Genomic DNA, 21380 nt, shown 5'->3' with positions numbered 1-21380 from the left:
ATCTATTTTCGAACTTTTACATGACATAAATCTTCACCAAGATTTGCTGTCTTACATTTAAAGTTTATCCCAATTTGTCAGGTAGTGATCATGGACTTCTGGTTGGTAAAAACAACAGTAACTTCATTAATTCACCAAATTGGGTTAAAAAAATCAATTAGATATCAATGTACAAGGATTTAAAGGTAGTTGTAAAACACTAAAGAAAGATTATAACTAATCAAAGTGGAGGTGGATTCAATTTGTCCTCCATACGTGGCAAAATACCCTACGCACACGTTGGCCATCGTTATTGCTTGCATCGGGGTTTGTCATTATTGAGAACCCCATTTTCGATCATTTTTTTCTTAAAAGCTATAATTTGTAACCTACTTCAACTTGGTAACTTAATGCAACTTTCTATTAGAAAATTAAGTGGCACCTTGTAGCTATCTATATATATTGTTGTAGAGAGTCGACATTAGTGGAAGAATTAAATAAACACTATAAAAATTCTGGTCTGTTTTTGTTCTATATATCTATGGCCATTTCACTAAGAGATGGGAGGGAATTTAATTATTAGATAAAGGTGATAAGGATTGAAGTACCAAATTGAAAGCCATCAAGAAAATGGGGTTCAATTCTACTCTTATCTACTACAACTAATTAAATTCAATTACGTATTGTATAGCATCATCTTTTTATTTCGAATTAGTTCTATTGGATATATATTACCAAAAGTACTTTTATTTCATAAAGCCATTTAAAAACAAAAAAGCACGTGCGATTTTTATTTTTATTTTTGGGCCAATAATTCACAATAATTGTCTGATCATTCAAAAAGCTGTCAATAGAAACAAGTATCCCAAATTGCCTAGAAACCCTTGGCTTACAAAAATTATTATAATTAATTTTTTCAAGATACGTTTCATCAGGATTGGTGATATATATAATCCAATCGGATACCATTCTTTCCTTCATGTATACAAAAGGCAGTGGTCATCCAAACCAAAAGCCAATTAAATTTAGTAGTATCAATTTTACAACTTGAAAACATAATTTGTGTTTGCTGTTTGTTTGTTGTCCCACACGCTTCTGCTAACGATCTTTTCATTAGCTTTGAAATTTCCATCTCGTTATCTTAAAAACAAATTGAAGAAATGCTGATATTTGGAAATCGCTTGCATACAATGCAGCCCTGCCAAGTTACAAAGCGACACACAAATTGCTTTAGAATGGAATAATAAAAGTTATATATATATATATATATATATATAACGTTATTTTGCTCTAGAAATACATTTGACTACTTAAAAGTTTGTATTTTACAAAATGATTACATCCGCATGAAGAATGAGTTGATGTATCTGTGATTCAGTTTTATCTTGACCGATCAAAGATAGACGTGACGTTTTATCTTAAATCAATAAATTCTTAAGATATTTAAAAATAAGTAAAATCCTGAGACATTTTATGTACGTATTATGATTGAAGATTTTGCAATTGCTTGTATACAATATACATGTAGGATATGATTCAATCGAAGTATAATCCATGTATTGGTCCGAAATTAAATTTTATGCCAAACCTTATTATTTCGCCTGGCGCCCACCCCCGTAAAAATAAATTAATAAAATGAAAATCATATGGCAATAATTTATGGTCCATTAAGTGATTAATGATTAATTATTGTTGTACAAAGATTACTCCCATAGATTAAAACTAATTAGTTGGTTTAATTAAATAATAATTGTAACAAGTAGGTGGCTGCCGGCTCATGAAATTCTGGTAAGATATTTCTTTTCGAGGAGGAAATCAAGTTAAAAGCATTAACTAATCCAACCTGACAGAAGATATATATTAATTAACTTGTCAAAAGGTATTCCACGCCCAGCTGAATCGTTTGAATGGGTATACAAAAGCACAATTTTAATAAGTGATTGTCTCAATCTCCTTGCTTAAAAGCACTTGTCAAAAAAGCACCTACAAAAAAAATTGTTCTAGATATTGATAGCTACCTCAAAGCAGTTCTGTATACAACAACATCTTTAATTATAATTATATATAGATAGAAGAACTTTTTGATGTCTCATATTTTTCAAGCTTGTAAAAAGTGTTATATAGTCGAGCTCCTCTTTGTCCGTTCGCAAGCCTAAGAGAGCTAGGATATTAAAAATACCTTTCATATATATATATAGACGTATAATTAAATTTTAAGAAAAGATTAATTTAGGCAGCTCAAAGTAGTTGTAAAAGTTAAATATACAACTATAGAAGTAGCGAATTGAAATTTTTTTTGAAGTATTTTTTTAAAAACATGAAGATTGATTGGATGAATTGCTCCAATTGTATGGATTAAAAGAGTTTTTATCCCATTCAAATATTTATATCCAACTTTATTGATCTGTTAATGAAATTATAAGAGAGCATAGATTTCCAGGCATGGATTAATTCAGGACTCTCCCCCACCCACCCCACCCCACAAAAAAAATCAGGATATTTACATACATGTTTACATATTCTTCTTTATCTAAAGAAAGATAATGCCCACATCCACTACTTGGGCTACTTGCCTTCACATCCACCAAATTCATTGGTTCTTGAATTTCAGTGCATCAACTCCACGAAATTTATGAGCCTAAAATTGCGTACGTTTAGACATCACACATGATGAAATTTGCTAATATTTAAATCTTGAGTAATGATACAGCCACAAACTCTTGTACAAACTTATTTTGTACAAACTGACGTGGCATTAATTCATTGGTTGAATGAAAATATAAATTAATAAAAATAAATCATGTGGGCCAAGTGATATTTAATTCAACCAATCTTATCATGCCACATCAGTTTGTACAAAATAAGTTTATACAAGAGTTTGTGGCTGTATCATTACTCTTAAATCTTTATTCATAGAAGTCTGTCAGTCATTATCCTTCCAGAGAACTAAAAAAGTTAACTAACTAACCATGTTTATATAATCTTGTGAAAGAAAGAAGATATATATTTGTTGTTCTTTTGACTTTTAATTTAGTGACCAGCAATAAAGGATGATCAAGGTTGAACTACTACATTTGATTTAATTTGCATGGTAAAGGATTTTTGTAGCATTGGAAGTGTGAAAGGAATAAGTGTTCGAAATTATATAATTGAGCAAATCGTAAGATATATTTTATATGTCTAATGGTTGGCCGACAAACCTGCTAGAAAAGTCGGAGGCTTTGAAGCTAACAAGGAAAGTAATTGATATATAATTATTTATCGTCTGATGATGGAGTTATTATATTAATTGTTACGGTTTCTCTTTGTTTTGATACAAAAAAAATATAAACATAGTATGACATATTGTGTACAATAATATATCAAAAACTCTGGCCACGTGATGCTCTTACAATAGCTAGATTTTGACGAACTTAAAACATTCTTAACATATATATATTCATGATTATTTGTCGTATAATTGATCAGTACTAATTGGAATTAAGTGATTTTTTTTCATGTGCAAAAAACTTACATGAGTTAGATATATGATCGAAGTTTTTCGAAAGAAGAAAATGAACAATTTGGCGAATAATTGTCATGCATTATTGTCTACGTTGAATGATAGTGAGAGAGGATATATAAGAAGATGACCACAGAGAATGTACTTGTAGATGAGGGTCCATTGTACTCAATGGCTCTATTATTTTAGGGTTATTTATTTATTTATTTATTCGTTTTTTATGAGACTCTCTAGTCTCTATTATTTGAGTTGAAAAGTACATTGATTTAAGTATATGTAGCTCATACTTAATTATAGTTCATGTGGAATTTCATCTCATTATGGTTCAAAATTTCGTTATCTCATCATGAAAACTTAGACTTGATTGAAACATCATATTGATAAGAACAATAGGGTTTTCAGAAAACTGTTGTATAATTTTTAAGTTGTAACACAGACAAAATAATCAACAAAAAATATTATTCACGGTTCACCGTATACAAACCTGCTTGCTTGCGCAACAATTTCAAATCCTATATATATAACTTAAGGTCTTCGATGCACCAAATCTTATATTATATTTGTAATAAACAAGTCACTTAAAGAAAACTAATAATTAGTTAGCTTCATTATTTGTATGAGATAATGAGAGTGGTTACAATACAATCGTTGCTAGTTATCGTCCACACACACACACACACACATATATATATATATATATATATACACACGCGCATACATCTGTAATTCTTCAATGCCTATTTTATAGTAATAATTTTGGAAACCCTACATAGATTATAACTTGAATTACATCAATTCTAATCTCTATCAGTGTAAGGAGGGTATACATACATACATACATAGATCAATATATATATATATATATATATCTTGTTATTAAAAAACAAACGACACAGATTTTAATTCATTGAAAATTATATATTTTTTCGTTTATAAGTATATTAAAATTTATATATATTTTTTTATTTATAAGCATCCTCATTTTACCCTAACTAGATTGTGTGTATATATATTTGGTAAAATTTAAAAAAGAAAAAGAAAAAGAAAACCTTCAAGGCACAATTAAGAATGTGAAGTTTTTAACCGAAAGTGGGGGCACGGCACATGCTCTCGTTTTATTGGTTGTCTTATAAATCAACAATCAATAATTACATGCAAGCCGACACAGCCACACTTGATCACAGCCCAACACACCACAGTCGACGGCTGTTGGACAATCAACGACACTGCGTGATAGGTCCCACTGTAGAATTTTGGAGGGTTTTATGATTCGGCGGTCAGCTGTGGCCGTCTTCACAAATATATTTTATTACCCTTGTTTCCGCATCACTTGAAACTTTAAATTTAATTTTAGTTTTGCTTTTTTTTTTTTAAGTTTTATTTTCTCCCTCTCACTCACACTGATTCATTACCATATCAACTTGTTGAATTCGGTTGGTTGCGCTGTCGTTGAAAGGGAATGGGAATGTTGACAAGATGGGCGTGTGACGTTGGCTATTTACAAGACTACCCTTACAGTTACAGCAACGGCGCTTGCTGTTCACGCGGCGATTCGCTGCATGGAAGAGTCATTGACGTTAATGAAAGTGGAGGAGAGGGGTGAGAGGGAGAGCTTTCATGTCAAATTCATCGACTTAACGAGAGCCATCACGCCCGGGATTTACTATCTCCATTCTCCAAAGTCAACTACATGTGTCATGACATTACAACACACGAGAGTCCGCAACAGGTTGAATCTGCTGCCAAAGGACAAATGATGAATGTTATTCGGTATAACCGAGTTTCAAAAGTATGAATTAATAAAGAAGAAAACTGTGGAAATTCAAAAGTGAATGGTTTTCTAAAAACTATTTTAAATTTTATGTGTCACTCTTCATCGTCAACAACACGACCACCCAAAAAAAAATGGAGATGAAGAACCATTATTTGAACTTGCACATGCTATGGGCTTCAGTTGTAGTGGGTAAATAATAAGAATGGGAACACTGCCTCTGCCTCCGGCTAACTTGATGCTTCGTTGTGGTAGGTAGGCCCTGAAGATAGTAAAAGATACACACTGTTTCACCCCATACATATGACACTAAAACAGTAATGCACCATAAACAGATATTAAGATAATTTTCCCAGAAAAAAAAACTTACCTAACAATCGTACACAATTTACAAACAATTTCAATAGCGTAATGATGATCAAACCCATGTATAAGGATGTTTATTGCTCTCTTTTATTTATTTATAATTAAGTCCTTAAGCGCGCCTTCCACACACCTCCTGCCTTTCATATTCGGGGATGCCAACCTTGACTCAATAAATAATTTCCCAAAAGTGGAGAGGTTGCTTTCTGGCCATTGGGTGAATGGAAATCCAATTGGAGTTTCTTACCGGAAAAAAGTAGGATCCAATACAACTGCAAGCTTACCTTCTAAAAAGTTTAGGCCAAACTTTTGTACCCAACTGAAAATTCATTGAGATGACACCACTATGAATCTTCAAAGATATTGGAACACTTAATGAGTTATTTCCATTTGCCAAGCTTGCCATTTGTCAGCAATCAATGCCAAACCCACAAGCCAACTCCACTCCCCTCCACTCCACTCACCTATTTATCAGTTCATGCAGATACTTCATGCTTGTATGCACAAATTTTGGGCTTGGGTTTATAGAAAAATCTCTCTCAACAATTTGAACAAGTGCAATGAATTTAAGTCTAACTGAAAGCAATTTCCATAAAGTATTATGCCTAAAGATAAAGTCATACAGGCTGCTTATTGTCATATCACAAAAGAAAAAAAAAATTTCATGGTTGAGTCCTTTTTGGGGAAATGGACGCAAAACTAGACATATCTCAGCTGTTCGTGGAAATCTATTTACAGCACATTCAATTGTAATACCATTCTCTATGTAAACATATAAAACAAGGAGCAAACAAGGAGCACATGAATCGTTACAGAGAAGCGTGTTAGAACCATGAATTAGCAGCACCATCCCATCCTGATAACCTGCTGTATGAATATATAACCAATATGGGAAGGAATTTGATCAGTCACTATCTCATCCTGTTCCTTTTGGGGTCAGCTGTCTGATGGTCTGTAGCAGCGTGTAAGGTATCTTCCAGCAATATTTTTTACCGGCAGAGGTCCCCTATTAATATTATCAATCAACATTTGAAAAATAAGAAAGGGGGCATGAAAGAGGGAAAATATATTGAAAATTTTGAAAGTATAAAGCACCTACGGATTCTAAGCTAAGATGAGAAAAGAAAGAAATGAAGCACATTGTTATATTCTGCGAAACTCCCTTAGGAAAGGACACTACTTTAAAATTTTGATAAATTAAAAGAGATATACAGGTAAACTAAAAAATGTTACTCCTAAGGATTGATCTCAAGAAAATACAAAAGTAAAAAGTAAATCCAAAAAATGAGGAAAGCTAGAGAATACTACCAAACATGGGAGTCAAAGCTGTTATTGCGGTTGTCCCCCAACACATAAACATAGCCTACAGGCACATACTGCAAATCAGAAAGAAGATAGAATAAGCATGGTTCACAGCCCTCTGAGATAAGAAAAATAAAGAATGGGCAGACCAAGCAAATTGGTATACCATCTGAGGCACATGATAAACCCAAATGCTAGCAATTGGGAATCATGAAGCCCACAGATGTCAACAGCATGGAGTCCACTGGGCTACTTCATGCTATTTTTGTTTTTTAACCTCATGCAGTGAGAAGGTTCAAGTTATTGCCATTTTGCAGTTACTTTAAGCAGCTCAAGAGAAGGTCTGCTGGCATAGCCAAGTGCTGAAAAGTAGCACAGTGAAATAGAAACACAAGAACATAACAGATTGGGTAACATACAGTTAAGTCAGATGTGTATTTTGGATGCTCTGCTATGAAATCTTCATTCTGAGCAATTCCATTGACATAGAGCGATCCATCACGAACCTGTAATGAAAAGCCTCAGCATGAATGTAGCTACCTGATGGGGCAGAAAACTATAGTAATTGGAACAGGCTTTATTTGTTTTCAAATTGAAGTGTGTAGCCGGGAAATAATAATGAAGTTAACTATAGTAATTGGAACACGCTTTGTTTGTTTTCAAATTTGAAGTGCATAGCCAGGAAATAATTTTGAAGTTTAAGTGATAGTAAAATAACTCAATTTGATCAAACAGGAATCAACTTAATGGAATGTCTGAAATTCAAAATTTTATTCCCATATCAGTTAATGAAGGGGTGAAAGAAATAGTTGTAACCTGAACCAAGTCTCCAGCTTTTGCAACGATTCTTTTAATGAAAACGTCTTCTTCCCCTAACCCAGGGTACTATAAAAAGAAAAATAAGATAATAGTACTTTAGTAAACGGACTAACCATTAAGTATGAACATTTAGGAAAATTCTATACTGCATCAGCAAACCTGAAATGGAGCTCGAAATGTTACGATATCATGTATAGAAGGATTTCTGAAGTAATAGGAGGCCTGAAGAAGTTATAAACATTGTGTTAATCAAAACTAGAAAGGAAGATTTTACCAACAGAAAAAGAAACGATGACAGTAAATCTAGACAGAATCTTAGATTGAAAACGCCCGTGTTGTTTAAAAAACAAACACTAAAATAAAATAAAATCCATCGACTCTGCAGTTGAACATCTATAAAACCAGATCATCTTTTCAGCATTTTGCAGAAGAACAGAAGCAAGTGATAATCAAATGTTGTTGGCCCTTCAGAGTTGTTTTTAGTTACTGACATGCACACTTGACATGAATACTCAAAACAATCACAAATGGTTTCCTCAAAAGAAATCCATGGCAACCCTTATTCTCACAAAAACTATAATGCTGTGTGACAAAAGCTCGTCGCATTCAGGAAAGGTTTCAATAGATATGACACCAAACAAAAGAAAGAACTCAACCTACAGATGCAGTCGAATTTTGACATAGAAATACAATCACGATGCTCATCAAAACTTGAAAACACATCCAATGGATCAGATAATTAATTGTCAAAAACCGCTAACCAGGAATGTAAATGCGAAGATCATAACCACTTTCTATATTCTCTTCAAGGGAAACCACTACTTCCTGGCCAGTCACTTAATGATAGAACAACCGTACACACTCTCTAAATTATAAGGAGCTTACACAAAATGCTCTTGCTTTGCTAGTCTAAAGTTGAGTGTGACTGCTGTTTTTGCCATGTCTTGCAACAACTGTGCCAAGAATTAAATTTTACGACATCTAAAGCAAACTCACTACTCAGAGAGATGGAAAAGTGAAATATATATTTTGTATTCTTTGGGGATATGATGAAATAAAATAAAAAAGGCAGTCCATAGGAAGACTCGTTTTATCTGCAGAACTGAACTGCTAGCAACAGCTCATGAACGAGAGATATTGCTTCCCCTTGTGGATAGGGAAACTTCCAAGATTCAAAAGGTGAATTGGCTATATTAGATTGGAATTTCCTCTTAGGAAAGAAAATCAAATCAGACATGCACCGCTACTTAGGATGTATGAGAGCAACGAGTAACAATGCTTACTTATCAAGTCCATCCACTAGGAAGCTTTGGGTACTTGCAAGAAGTAGCACTATAGAGGAAATCTACCCCTGAGTATAACATCTCTAAGTTGAATCTTTCTAATCAAGAGTACTAGAATTGAAACCTCAGTCACTAGCTATTAAGGCCAACCAAAACAAGCTCCTACTACGCAAAGAATGGCAAACCACAAACTGTGTAGAAGAATAGATTTAGCTGCGAGTCAAAAATTAAAATTCGTAGCATGCCTTTCTGAATTTCAGAAAGTTTATAAGAAGAACTATCGAGAGGTCTCCACTCTATAAGCGTAAAAGAAAAGAAAAAATAAGTGAAAATGCAGCATCCTTATTATATGTGAACATGTTCAGGGAAGATAAAAAATGACTAAACCAACTGACAAATATTCCTGGACCACGACAATCATAAGGATGAGAATACATTTTCTTCTCCAAAAAAGATCGGGAAGTCATACAAACTATAAGTTATCAAGAATCGGATAACAAGTTTGCAAGAAAATAGTGGACACACTAATGCCAATTAGGCAGTATTTGAAGCAAAATTGTCGAACTAAACGCCAACCGAAACAGAAATGAAGTCAATTACTAGCGTTTTAAAGATAACAGTCAGAAAATCACTCCACCTAAAATAATTAAAGAACAGAATTAAAGAACAAAATGATTCAGAGGAATGCTGACCTTTTCGACAATGATTCGATCACCAATACGAAGAGTTGGGTACATTGAAGAAGAGGGTATGAAGCGAATCTCAGAAAACGTTGACCACAAAAGCAACCCAATTAGTATTTTCAAGGAGCCATCGAGACCCGGCCATCGGAGAAAGGCCCAGCTCTCGCATGGCATCCATCTAACTGAAAGGCATGTGATCAGAAACTGATGCAATGCAGACGGTCTCAAGAAACTCATCGCAAGAAGCAGACTAGCGAAATGATCAGCAATTAGGAAAACTTGGTGTTGTTGTTTTTTCTGCTTTTGAGAAAGTGAGAGGACGAGGGACAAGTGAAGCAGATGGCTATATATTTTTCATTGACCGAGTCTTTGTCTTGGCCACTAAGTTTCCATATTCAGTGTCTGTTTTTAGTGTCACAGCAAACGACCCATCCACTTGAAGTTGCCGCTGGCTGTCAAATGTTAAAAAGAAAATGCTATAGAGGCAATCAGCTGATAAAATTATTAATTACCCATCTCCATTAATAAGCTGATAAAATTATTAATTACCATCTCCATAATTACGTGAGTAGACTGTCGTTGCATATGGAAATTCAAACCCCTCCACATACACGAGTAGTAAAGAAAATGGTTATTAAGTCATTAGTGACTTGTGGGGGAAGGGGGCGGCGCGGAGCGGTGTGTTTATCTGGATGTGTACTTATTAATCAGCCATATAACCAGTGACAGAATATGAATAAAAATAATGCTCATATTGTAAGCGAGAGATGTACTATTAATGAAATTTTTAATTTTTCTCAATTGTTCTGCTCACTGAATGCTAAATTATGGTTTCTAATTCTCATAGTTCTGAAAGGTAAGAAGATTTTAAGTGCAATAAAACCAAGTGTACTTTGTTGTTGTTATTATTAGCATTATTCCATAGTTAATTGCGAGGTCAGCAGTTCCAAACTCAATGATGTTACCATTTAATTCATTCATTTCTACAATCGTTTCCCAAAAATTGAAAGCGGATCGGTGATACAAGTTAAACAAAAATAAAATGTTCAAAGGAGGCTGAAATTGGTATGGTGGCGTGACAAAAATTTCGGATGGATCAAATCCAACGTTGAATGTAGGTCGAAAGATTGTATGGGTATCCAAGTATAATCAAGAACCCAATTAGGAGAATGGCACGGTCCAAATGTATCGCATAGTCACACGTGCAAAGAATTTGGACAGAGAGTGTGAGGTGGAGGCATGTGGTGCAGAAACCGATGGGTTTCAAGGCGACGATTTGGACTCACCGGAAAATGCCCTTAGGCCAGAGAAGTGCTTATATAGTAACAAATTTTCACTAATCACAGAGAAATTGTGATCGACCGGATGGTACAGGATAAGCTGAACGATGATCAATTGATCAACAATCAGGGGATCAATAATCTTTCCACTATAGACGTCAATAATGTTGTAGCTGAGGTAAAGGTGGCCAAATGATAATTGTTATGAAAGAATCTCATCCACCTCTATCAAATCATTGATTAAGAGCAACCGTCTTCTTAAGGGGCGGATTTGGATTTACCATAGGACAGTGGGGACTTAATTATTTAAGTCACCACTGGTAAAAAAAAAAAAAAAATTAATAATTAATTTAGTTTGTTTAAAATTTCTAATAAATTTTTCTCCAACCCCCACTAATTTATAGTCAAGTCCGTAATACATAGTTATACTTAAATTACGGCACTCTAGATTTTTAAATTCAAATTGAAAGAGATGGGCTTGCAAATTAAAATCAAGCCCATAGATATTAGTTTAATTTATTAATATTAAATTATTAATTAAGAGAAAAATCAAGAGAAAAGTTAATTAAAATCTTTCCGAAATATCGTCAGTCTTTTTATCTTACAGTTTTCTCATATGCTGACTGGGCTGGGAATAGAGACGACCTTATCTCAATCCTGGCTTTTGTCATGCTGCTTGGCTCAAATCCTATCTCTTGGTGTTCCAGGAAGCAATGCTCCATTGTCCGTCTGTATATGAAGCTAAGTATCATGCCATTGCCTTTGCCATTGTTGAAACTGCCTGGATTTTAAACTCGATGTTTGAATTTTGCATCTCTTACCTCAACCCTTATGGTGAAGTGCGTGCGACAACCTTGGTGTCACTTATCTGTGTGCCAACCCAGTCTTTCACTCACACACGAAGCACCCAGCTCTTAACTACCACTTTGTTTGAGATAAAATAGCAAGCGGGTGCTTTTCGAATTTCCCATGCATCTACTTTATGATCAACTTGTTGAACTCATAAAACCACTATCAAAGAAAGCAACGCCTCTATGCTGCGGTCCAAGATTGGCATCTCCAGTGGAACCTCCATCTTACGAGGGCATATTAGGAAAGAATCTCATCCACTTCTACTAAAATCATTGATTGAGAGCAATCATCTTCATCATAGCATCAATCAACTCTCTATCAAGCCTTACTATTTTCTATTATCAAATTCCTTTAATTTAGGATCACCTTACTTATTTCTTTTTATTTGCTCTCTAGATGTGTATAAATTTGCACAAATGAATCAATAATATTTAAGCTTTTTACACAATTACTCGCTCATTCTTGTTAATAACCAAACAATATCATCATGAATCCGTGATGGTTGCATAAGGATATTTTACTCAAGTGATGGGCGGATGATGGCTAAGTTTAAGGCTAGAAGGACAGGATCATGACTTTTTTGTTACTCGAATATTAAACCAAAATTGGCTATGTTACCGTCAAATCTCAAATAACACCTATGTCAAATTATGACATATTTTTCTTATCATCATCAATTAATATATTAATTTTGTCATTGGATGCTCCTTCATGTTCTAGCCAACCAAACTGTAGTCCTGTGTCTAGGTGACCCCGAGGCCAATTAAAAATTAAGAGTGGGACTATTGACACCCTTCTAAATACCTCTTAACACCCCTTTAATTATTTTACAATTTTAATCTTTATTAAAATTATATAATAAGACAATTTCTAATTAAACTCCCACTCAAAATCAAATAATTTTTCCCCTTAAAAATTCCTTATTGCTATTGGATTTGTTAATAGAATCATTGCTATTATCATTGACATAAAATCATTCATTCCTCTTAGATTTGTTTCATTATCACGCTCTTCACATAAAATCATTACTATTAGATTTGTTAATAGAAGTCATTTCACATAGATATGTAAAACTTTCGAAATTCAAATTATGCTGCAACATCTTTATTATTGGACTAATTTTTCTATGGCTTTTTTCTGCAGGTGTTCATGCTTCCAGCTTCACCTATTCATCTTATTGCGAATGGTTGGATCAAGTATTATGAACCATGTGCAGAAGGCTTGGCAACACCATATGAAACTAATATAAGTGCTTTTAAGGATTTGGTGTTTGAAGTTACCACATAAGAAACAATTGATCTAGCTAGTTAATGATAGTATTAGATAATTTTATACTAATAAATTAAACAAGGGATCAAAAATTAAATTTTATCCACAATAAAGGGATCAAAAATTAAACAATGGGGTCTATACTAATAAATTTAAATTAAGAGTATTTTTGTCATTAAAAGGGTGTTAAAAGAATTTTATAATATTTTTAAATATTTTAATGAAGTTAATAAAGAAAAGATGTGTTGAGAGATATTTAGAGGGATATCAATGGGTAATTTTTAAAAACCTCCCTTGAGGTTTGGGCTTGTTGCAAGTAGATTGCGAGAATTGATTTATTTGTAAAAAACCCCCTACCGTCAGTTAAGTTTAACATTGACCGTTAGTTGACCGTGCAAAGACAATATTACCCTTAACAATAGTTTATAAACAAAAATAACTAAAAAAAAACCAAAATTATTAGCTATTTTATCCTTTTTAAATTATTAATATTTTCTTAAAGTTCCTATAAAAAAGTTAAAATTAAAAAATTAAAAAACCCTCTTTAAATTATTGATATTTCCTTAAAATTCCTACAAGAAAGATAAAATTAAAAATTTAAAAATGAAATAGTCATAATCTTTACCTATGATATTGTAAATTTTTAAAATTGACAAGAATAAAATTGTCAAAAAATAGGGTTTGTACTTTTTGCACCAATAATTTTGGTTTTTTTTTTAGCTATTTTCGTTTACAAACTATTGTTAAGGGTAATATTGTCTTTGCATGGTCAACTAACGGTCAATGTTAAAATTAACTGATAGTAGAGAATTTTTTACAAATAAATTAATTTTCACTATCTACTTGCAACAAATCCAAATCTCAAGGAGATTTTTAAAAATTATCCGGATATCAATGGTACCACTAAAAAATTAAAAGTCAAAGGACGAGGACAAGCCTCCCTCTGGTTAACGCAATGTGGGATTTGGATAAAAATTGACAGGCATATCTCGAAACACTCTCGAACTTATTTCAGTGTCGCCACGTGTGGCCCAATAAAAATTTATTAAGCAATGACCCAAAAAATCATCCGACGACGTCATCTCTTACAACACAAATTTTAAACAAATCGCCCCCATAAAAAATAGAACCAACAAATTTCTCTCAGAGACACAAGCCACAAGCTCCAGTCACTGAACTAAAGAAACCAAACGATGAAACTCCAAACAATTTTCTGTTCGCTTCTTTATTTGCTTTCAGCCGTCTTCCGTGCTACGGCGGACGAAGATTCTTCTAGCAGAAGCAGCATCATCTTCACAACACTTGGCCGATCGGATTATGCCTTCGACATTTATACCCTCCCAATTTCGGACCGGCCGACGACCGCAAACGAGATTAAAATCACTGATGGTGAATCAGTGAATTTCAACGGTCACTTCCCCTCACCGTCTTCCCCCTTCCTCTCCTTTCTTCTGCGCAATCAAACCCTCATTCAATCTCCGGGACCTCAGGACTCACGGGACCCACCTCCTCTGCAGCTCATCTACGTCACCGAACGAAACGGAACATCCAACATATACTACGATGCTGTTTATTACGATACTCGGCGAAACACCAGATCGAGAACTGCCCTCGAGCAGCACGGAGCTGAAGTTTCCACCCGTGTGCAGGTACCTCTGCTGGATTTAAACGAGGTTAACGGTGGTGTAATTTCGATGAAAGACAAGCCGAGTCTGAGCGGTGAGTATTTAATCTACGTGTCAACTCATGAGAACCCGGGTACGCCACGTACGAGTTGGGCTGCTGTTTACTCGACCGAGTTAAAGACCGGTTTGACTCGGAGGCTGACCCCATATGGAGTTGCCGATTTCAGCCCTGCGGTTTCTCCTTCTGGGAAGTACACTGCTGTGGCTTCATATGGAAATAAAGGCTGGGATGGCGAAGTGGAGATGCTGAGTACTGATATTTATATTTTCCTGACTCGGGATGGGACTCAGCGGGTCAAGATAGTTGAAAACGGCGGATGGCCGTGTTGGGTCGACGAGTCAACACTGTTTTTCCACAGAAAAAGCGAAGAAGATGACTGGATCAGTGTGTACAAAGTGATTCTGCCCAAAACTGGACTGGTTTCGACCGAGTCAGTGTCGATTCAACGAGTCACACCACCTGGACTCCACGCGTTCACTCCAGCCACTTCACCAGGTAATAATAAATTCATAGCAGTGGCGACTCGAAGACCCACCTCGAGTTATCGCCATATTGAGCTATTTGACCTGGTCAAAAACAAGTTTATTGAGTTGACTCGTTTCGTGTCGCCCAAAACTCACCACCTGAACCCGTTCATCTCGCCTGACTCATCCCGAGTTGGGTACCACAAGTGTAGAGGTGGGAGTACAAGAGAAGATGGAAACACCCGACTGTTACTCGAGAATATCAAAAGTCCACTGCCCGACATCTCACTGTTTAGATTCGACGGTTCGTTTCCGTCTTTCTCGCCTAATGGTGACCGAATCGCGTTCGTCGAGTTCCCGGGTGTTTATGTGGTGAACTCGGACGGTTCGAACCGGAGACAGGTTTACTTTAAAAACGCTTTCTCAACCGTATGGGACCCAGTTCGTGAAGCGGTGGTGTATACCAGCGGCGGACCCGAATTTGCTAGTGAAAGCTCGGAGGTCGATATAATCTCTATCAACGTTGATGATGTTGACGGAGTTAGCGCCGTTAGAAGGTTGACCACCAATGGCAAGAACAATGCGTTTCCTTCGGTTTCACCCGATGGTAAATGGATCGTATTTCGTTCGACTCGGACGGGTTATAAGAATTTATATATAATGGATGCAGAGGGAGGAGAGGGATACGGGTTGCATCGATTAACAGAGGGTCCATGGAGCGATACAATGTGTAACTGGTCACCGGATGGGGAGTGGATTGCGTTTGCATCGGATCGGGATAACCCGGGTTCGGGAAGCTTTGAGATGTATTTGATCCACCCGAATGGAACCGGGTTAAGGAAGTTGATTCAAAGCGGGTCGGCTGGGCGGGCTAACCACCCGTATTTTAGTCCGGATGGGAAGAGTATAGTGTTTACATCAGACTATGGAGGCATATCGGCGGAGCCCATATCAACCCCACATCAATATCAGCCATATGGAGAGATATTCAAGATCAAACTGGACGGCTCGGATTTGAAGAGATTAACTCAGAATTCATTTGAGGATGGGACCCCTGCATGGGGACCCAGGTTTATAAGGCCAGTAGACGTGGAGGAGGTCAAGAATGAGCAATGCGCATTTGAAGATTGTCACTGGCTCAATGAAATGCCGAACCAACGAGATCGTGGTGCAGCCTTGGAGCCCGATAAGGTTCAATGTGGTGTGTAGTAGTCACTCGTTGCAAGGCATTGGCGACTGTTGTTACTCGTCGGTGTACTGGAGAGATGGTTAAAAATAAAGGAGATGAAATGCTTAGAGCCTTAGACATCAGCTTGTAAAATATGTGTATGTAACGTATCTAAGGACCTTTATTTTTATTTTTTTAGCCTTTTCTGTATCGACGGATCTACCTGTAGATTATTATTATTAGAAAATATGTAAGTTGTAATCTTAATATAATGTGGATTAAATAGAGAGATAAAATATCTCATAAACAACCCGAACTATATGGACCCGCGAGGGAGACATTGATCGATAGGAAAACCATGTGTTTTTTTAATATAAAAAAGGGTGAAAAGATTTTTAACTGACTTACTGACACTTGGCCCAAACATACTGGAGGAGATCAAATTATAAATAACTATTATAGTTGGCCTCTTAAGGCTACCCATACTGGAGGAGATAAAAAAATAAACTTTAATTATTATATATAATCAAACAAGCAATTAATAATGCAACTTAAAATGACATAGAGGGGGCATCCCATCAATTTAATTTTCACCATGAAGAAGACCCCGATTTGGATGGGTTGTCGATTACTCTGTGAGCCTAAAGTGAAGATCTAAAGAAGAAGACGAAAGTCACAGACTCACAGCATAAAGATATCAAGGGAAACTCGGACTACAGGAGAAAACAAATTTGAAAACACTCAGATTTTCATTAGAAATATATGATGGACAAAATCTTTTAATCTACGTTATACTCTACGTTAACATTTAGATTAAAAGAAAAAATTATTACAAAGAGGGAAATTTATGATCTCTTGGGACAGGACAGGACATCGCGGCTGCTAGCAGGATGGTGACTTGAAATCCATCCAACGGGACATTGGTGACATTCATTGCCAGCATATGTCTACTACGCCTGGTTGAGGAAGAACTCTGGAGGTATTGATGGAGGGCAGTACTTCTTGGCAACACATTTGTACTAAGGTGCAAACAATCGAACATCAAAAACTCGAATCACAATATCAAGCAGAATTTAGCACATATTTCCATGAAACTGAGTACTATATATTACCTTATGCAAACTGTACTTTTCCCTTATGGCAGGTAAAGTAGAACTTTGGCTGTTACAGTATAGGCGATGCAGATCTTTAACACACTCCATTAAGTCTGAAGGCTGGTAAAGTGTGTAATGCTGCAATGTAGAATTCTGTAACCAAAACAATTAGATGATCAAGCTAAGTTACTATTGAAATTTTAGGAAAAGATGGTTTAATAATAATCAGCAGCTGAAAAAAAAAAGCTGGCTAATGTTTGTGATTATTGATTGATACATACCCAAGGTCTCTTTGCAGGAAGAAGTATGTATTTTGCCAAGAATATTGCAGAAGCAGCTATAAGTGATGGAGCATGACAGAGCATACTGTAGTCCAGAAGAGATAATTCGGTGACGTAGTTTGCTAAGCATTCCAACTGCATTGATGGAACCTGCAAAATGCAAATAGTTAGAACAGGCTTTAAAAGTGGAGAGTAGCCTTTCTGATAAACAGTTATGCACAAAACCTATTTCATTATGCAATTGAGATGGTGGCACAATTATTGATTAAAGTTACAATGTTATGGCCAATTTTTGTCTGCTATTTATTTCATCCTCCTATGTCCTATCAATCCTAATATTGAATTATTGATTACATGACAACTTTAGTTGGAAAATTTTATAGAAACGGGAACACTATGCATCAAAAAAATTGTACGACATTATGAGAAATCAGCTTCAGACAGATACCTCATTTATCCCTTGAGCAGCACGTACAAATCGCCTGCATGCCATTTCATTTGATCAAATTTCAAACACAGAGCCCAGTGAATAAGTAACAAATATCAAATAAATGACAGTTTTTTCACCTTAAGAAACATTTAGCAGTTGGTGCTGTCATTTCAAATTTTAAGTAATTTAAGATGGAAGATTCCATCTCCAAAACCTGGAGAATCACGAATGCTGAATCATAATGCAGGCTAGGCAGAATAGCAACAATAGTGGGAGGCCATAAGAAAATGCAGAGATCAGAAATTGAAAGACAGAAGCGATACCTCCTCCTTGAAATATGTGTTGTCGGTTATGAAGCAAAATTCCTCCACTTGAGGTGCACAAATCTCTTCGTACTTTCTGTAAGTTGATCATTTTCTTGTCAATACTACTTCCACTGAGGTGAATGTTTTATAAACAAATTTAAGATATCATAAGCAAGAAGGAAAGGAAATGGAGGGCATATGTTTTCTTACGCAGCAATCATCATGCAGGCAACACCAAGAAGCTGCAGGCGTTGCCTACTCATGGGATTCCCTGAAAGATATCTATCAATGTAGTTTACAGTCAAATATAACGTATCAGGTACGAGTCTGTACTCTTCAGCCACCTACAGTGAAATATAGAAATTAGCCTTCACAAGTTTAGAAAATTAAGGATGATGATTCTTAAAAAAAAAAATTTGTATAAAAGGAAATAAGTTCCCTTCTAGCTCTGAGAAAGTAATTGTCAAATTTCCTATTTACCAAAGCCCGCAAAGGAAATTCTAAATTTGTAACACTAAAAGGAAATAAGTTACCTCCACAAGCCAATCAATCAGTATTGCACGCATGCTGGCATTTATGTCTTTCTGAATTATCTCCATGAAGTCTGTTGAAGGCCTTTTCTTCACCTGAAGGACAGATAAGAAGAAGAAAGAGTTAGGCTTTGAAATCATTCACAACACAATAATTTCATAAAAAAGACTAACCATTTAGAGACTAGTAAAGAAATGACGGAAAGAAAAGGTTAAACTTTGCCACAACAATGTTATGGGATGTTACAAAATCATTGCAATAGTGGGATAATCAAATAATTTGTTCTTAATTTTTCAAAGGAGTGTAGCTTCATCTCAAATAAGAAGGAAAGTTAAAAATACAAATATTTCCCATCAAAGGTATGCAACTGAATGTGGATGAAGATGGAAAACCTCGGATGCACGCAAGTGCTTATAGATATCACAAGCAAAGGTTGCACAAAGCTGCGGATCCATGTAGTTGTCATCAACATTAACAACTCTATCATCTGTATCCATATCTGCCAATATATCTCTGCTGCAAACATTCTCTACAAGAAAATAAATAAACTGTAATTTTGAATGTTTGAAGTCCTGAATTTAAATTATTAAGATAAAAGGACTCAATGTTTAATGGCCAGAGTCAATGTAAAGTACCTGTTCTTTCTGTATGGTCTGAAATGTAGAGGTTTCTGAAAGTTTTCCTATCAATGGAATCAAGTGGTGGAACATCATTGTTATCCAAATATTCAACTTCAGGGCTCTTGAAAGAATCACAAACAGACATTGACTCATCCATAGAAACTGAATTTGCATCCGATTTACTAGGAGAAACATCCATGCTGCAAGAAACAGAAACAGCAGCAGCAATGCTGGGGGCGCTTGTTTTGACATTTTCATCACTTCTAGGCAAAGATGTAACCTTACAAGGAACAGGAACAGTTGTGCTGGTTTTCCCATTTGAGGATGCTGGTAAGAAGTTCCCAGAAATGCTTGTGTTAGCATTGTTGGCTGCAGGTGCCTTCTTGGCCTTGGCAAGTTTAGTCGAGCAAGGAACCTTCAGACATGAAATTTTGTTAATGAAGGCCTCAAAGAGAAGCATAATGACTTTCAAATTCAACAGCAAATGAAATTTCTTGACAAGTGAATGTATTGTGTGATAAGAATGGTAGAAGCAAGAACAGATAGAAGAAGGCCTATTACAATAACAATTGCTAAACAACCAGAGAAATAAAGACGATAAATTAATGCTAACATAATAGCACTCCTTACCAAAACAGGAAATAGAATGTCTGTTTAATTCAGGCTATTCTTTTTCATCCTCAATTACCAGAAATCCTAATTTGGATAATTGAATAGCAGCATTGGAAAATTACTCGTTTCCCAAATTTTTCCTTTAGGCTTTCTTTTTTTTCTCTAATGCATGAGCCTGCTAGTTGTCCCTATAATCATGTGATTTAATCTCTGTAGGTGAGGATAATTTTTACAAAATTAAGTAACAATCCCTTGATTCTCTATGATTCTGTGTCAAAACTATTCGTAAAAAGATCGGATTTGATCTCTGTAATCATATGCTTAAATTGTTTAGGAAAGACATCTTTTCTTTTCCATTTTGAGCGTTACTCACACGGTACATAAATACGTTGTTCTTATTTATTTTCTTTTCTTTCTATTTTCTCACCAAGCAAACACGTTCAGATCAAAGTGCTACGAATTTATTTATAATTTTTTTTTAAAAAAGGAACAGTAAAAAAACTCCAGATATAATTTATCTAAAAATTAATTTAAAAAAAAAAGTCGTTAACAAAGCATCTTATTTTCTCGTCTTTCCCTTCGTTTTCTCTTAAACTAAACAAAATACTGAAGAAAATAACAATTACCCACCAAAACAGACGATGAAAGCAAGCTTTTTGAGCCACTTTGAGTCACATTCTTTTGATTGGTGACGTTACTGAGTGGAGCTCGCTTCTTGGCCAAATGCGGTGGAACCGCCGTGTACTTGGCGAAATTATCCGAAGACGACGCGTGCCGCTTTGCCAACGACGACGTCGTCGACGAGGAAAACGATGAACGCCGGTTCTGCGTCGACATTCTCTTTCTCGATCAAACCCAGTTCACTGTTTTTAGTGGAAAGAATTAATGCCTCTGTCTTTTGTTCTTCTAACAAGAACAAGAAAGTGAATTAGTGGAAGAACATGTGTATTATTTTACTTGATAAAAAGAGAAAGAGAACGAGACGGGAGACAGAGAGTCTTTTGCTGAGAGTTTTTGAAAGATTTTGAAAGATTTTTGCAGGTGAGAGAAAATAGAAAGAGAAAGAGAGAGAGATTTAATATTTAT

General features: G+C 35.5%; 3 protein-coding genes across 4 annotated transcripts; 1 reads left to right on the top strand and 2 right to left on the bottom strand.

Annotated features, from left to right (window-relative positions):
* Nucleotides 1–6176: 6176 nt before the first annotated feature.
* On the bottom strand, nucleotides 6177–10218 carry LOC102617840 (thylakoidal processing peptidase 1, chloroplastic-like). Of its 2 annotated transcripts, XM_006472765.4 has the most exons (6): nucleotides 9712–10187; nucleotides 7896–7958; nucleotides 7734–7802; nucleotides 7337–7423; nucleotides 6924–6991; nucleotides 6177–6621 (listed from the first exon to the last, which is right to left on the bottom strand). In XM_006472765.4, the coding sequence occupies exons 1-6, from the start codon at nucleotides 9937–9939 to the stop codon at nucleotides 6552–6554; spliced, it is 585 nt and encodes a 194-aa protein (XP_006472828.2). In that variant the 5' UTR covers nucleotides 9940–10187; the 3' UTR covers nucleotides 6177–6551. The 2 variants fall into 2 exon arrangements, with proteins under 2 accessions (XP_006472828.2, XP_052296365.1); XM_052440405.1 differs by lacking the exon at nucleotides 6924–6991 and having other exon boundaries at nucleotides 9712–10218.
* Nucleotides 10219–14165: 3947 nt separating this feature from the next.
* LOC102617553 (uncharacterized) lies at nucleotides 14166–16708 on the top strand. The gene has a single exon (XM_006472764.4). The coding sequence runs from the start codon at nucleotides 14297–14299 to the stop codon at nucleotides 16460–16462; it is 2166 nt and encodes a 721-aa protein (XP_006472827.2). The 5' UTR covers nucleotides 14166–14296; the 3' UTR covers nucleotides 16463–16708.
* A 443-nt stretch (nucleotides 16709–17151) lies between these two features.
* LOC102617267 (cyclin-A1-1) lies at nucleotides 17152–21348 on the bottom strand. Its single transcript, XM_006472763.3, has 11 exons — nucleotides 20925–21348; nucleotides 19698–20097; nucleotides 19455–19591; nucleotides 19065–19157; nucleotides 18742–18875; nucleotides 18550–18625; nucleotides 18364–18440; nucleotides 18245–18278; nucleotides 17797–17946; nucleotides 17534–17668; nucleotides 17152–17440 (listed from the first exon to the last, which is right to left on the bottom strand). The coding sequence occupies exons 1-11, from the start codon at nucleotides 21129–21131 to the stop codon at nucleotides 17372–17374; spliced, it is 1512 nt and encodes a 503-aa protein (XP_006472826.2). The 5' UTR covers nucleotides 21132–21348; the 3' UTR covers nucleotides 17152–17371.
* Between the last annotated feature and the right edge of the window lie 32 nt (nucleotides 21349–21380).

This window comes from Citrus sinensis, chromosome 5, assembly GCF_022201045.2.
Source record: "Citrus sinensis cultivar Valencia sweet orange chromosome 5, DVS_A1.0, whole genome shotgun sequence".
Taxonomy (NCBI): Eukaryota; Viridiplantae; Streptophyta; class Magnoliopsida; order Sapindales; family Rutaceae; genus Citrus; species Citrus sinensis.
This window is presented reverse-complemented; position numbering and strand designations above follow the sequence as displayed.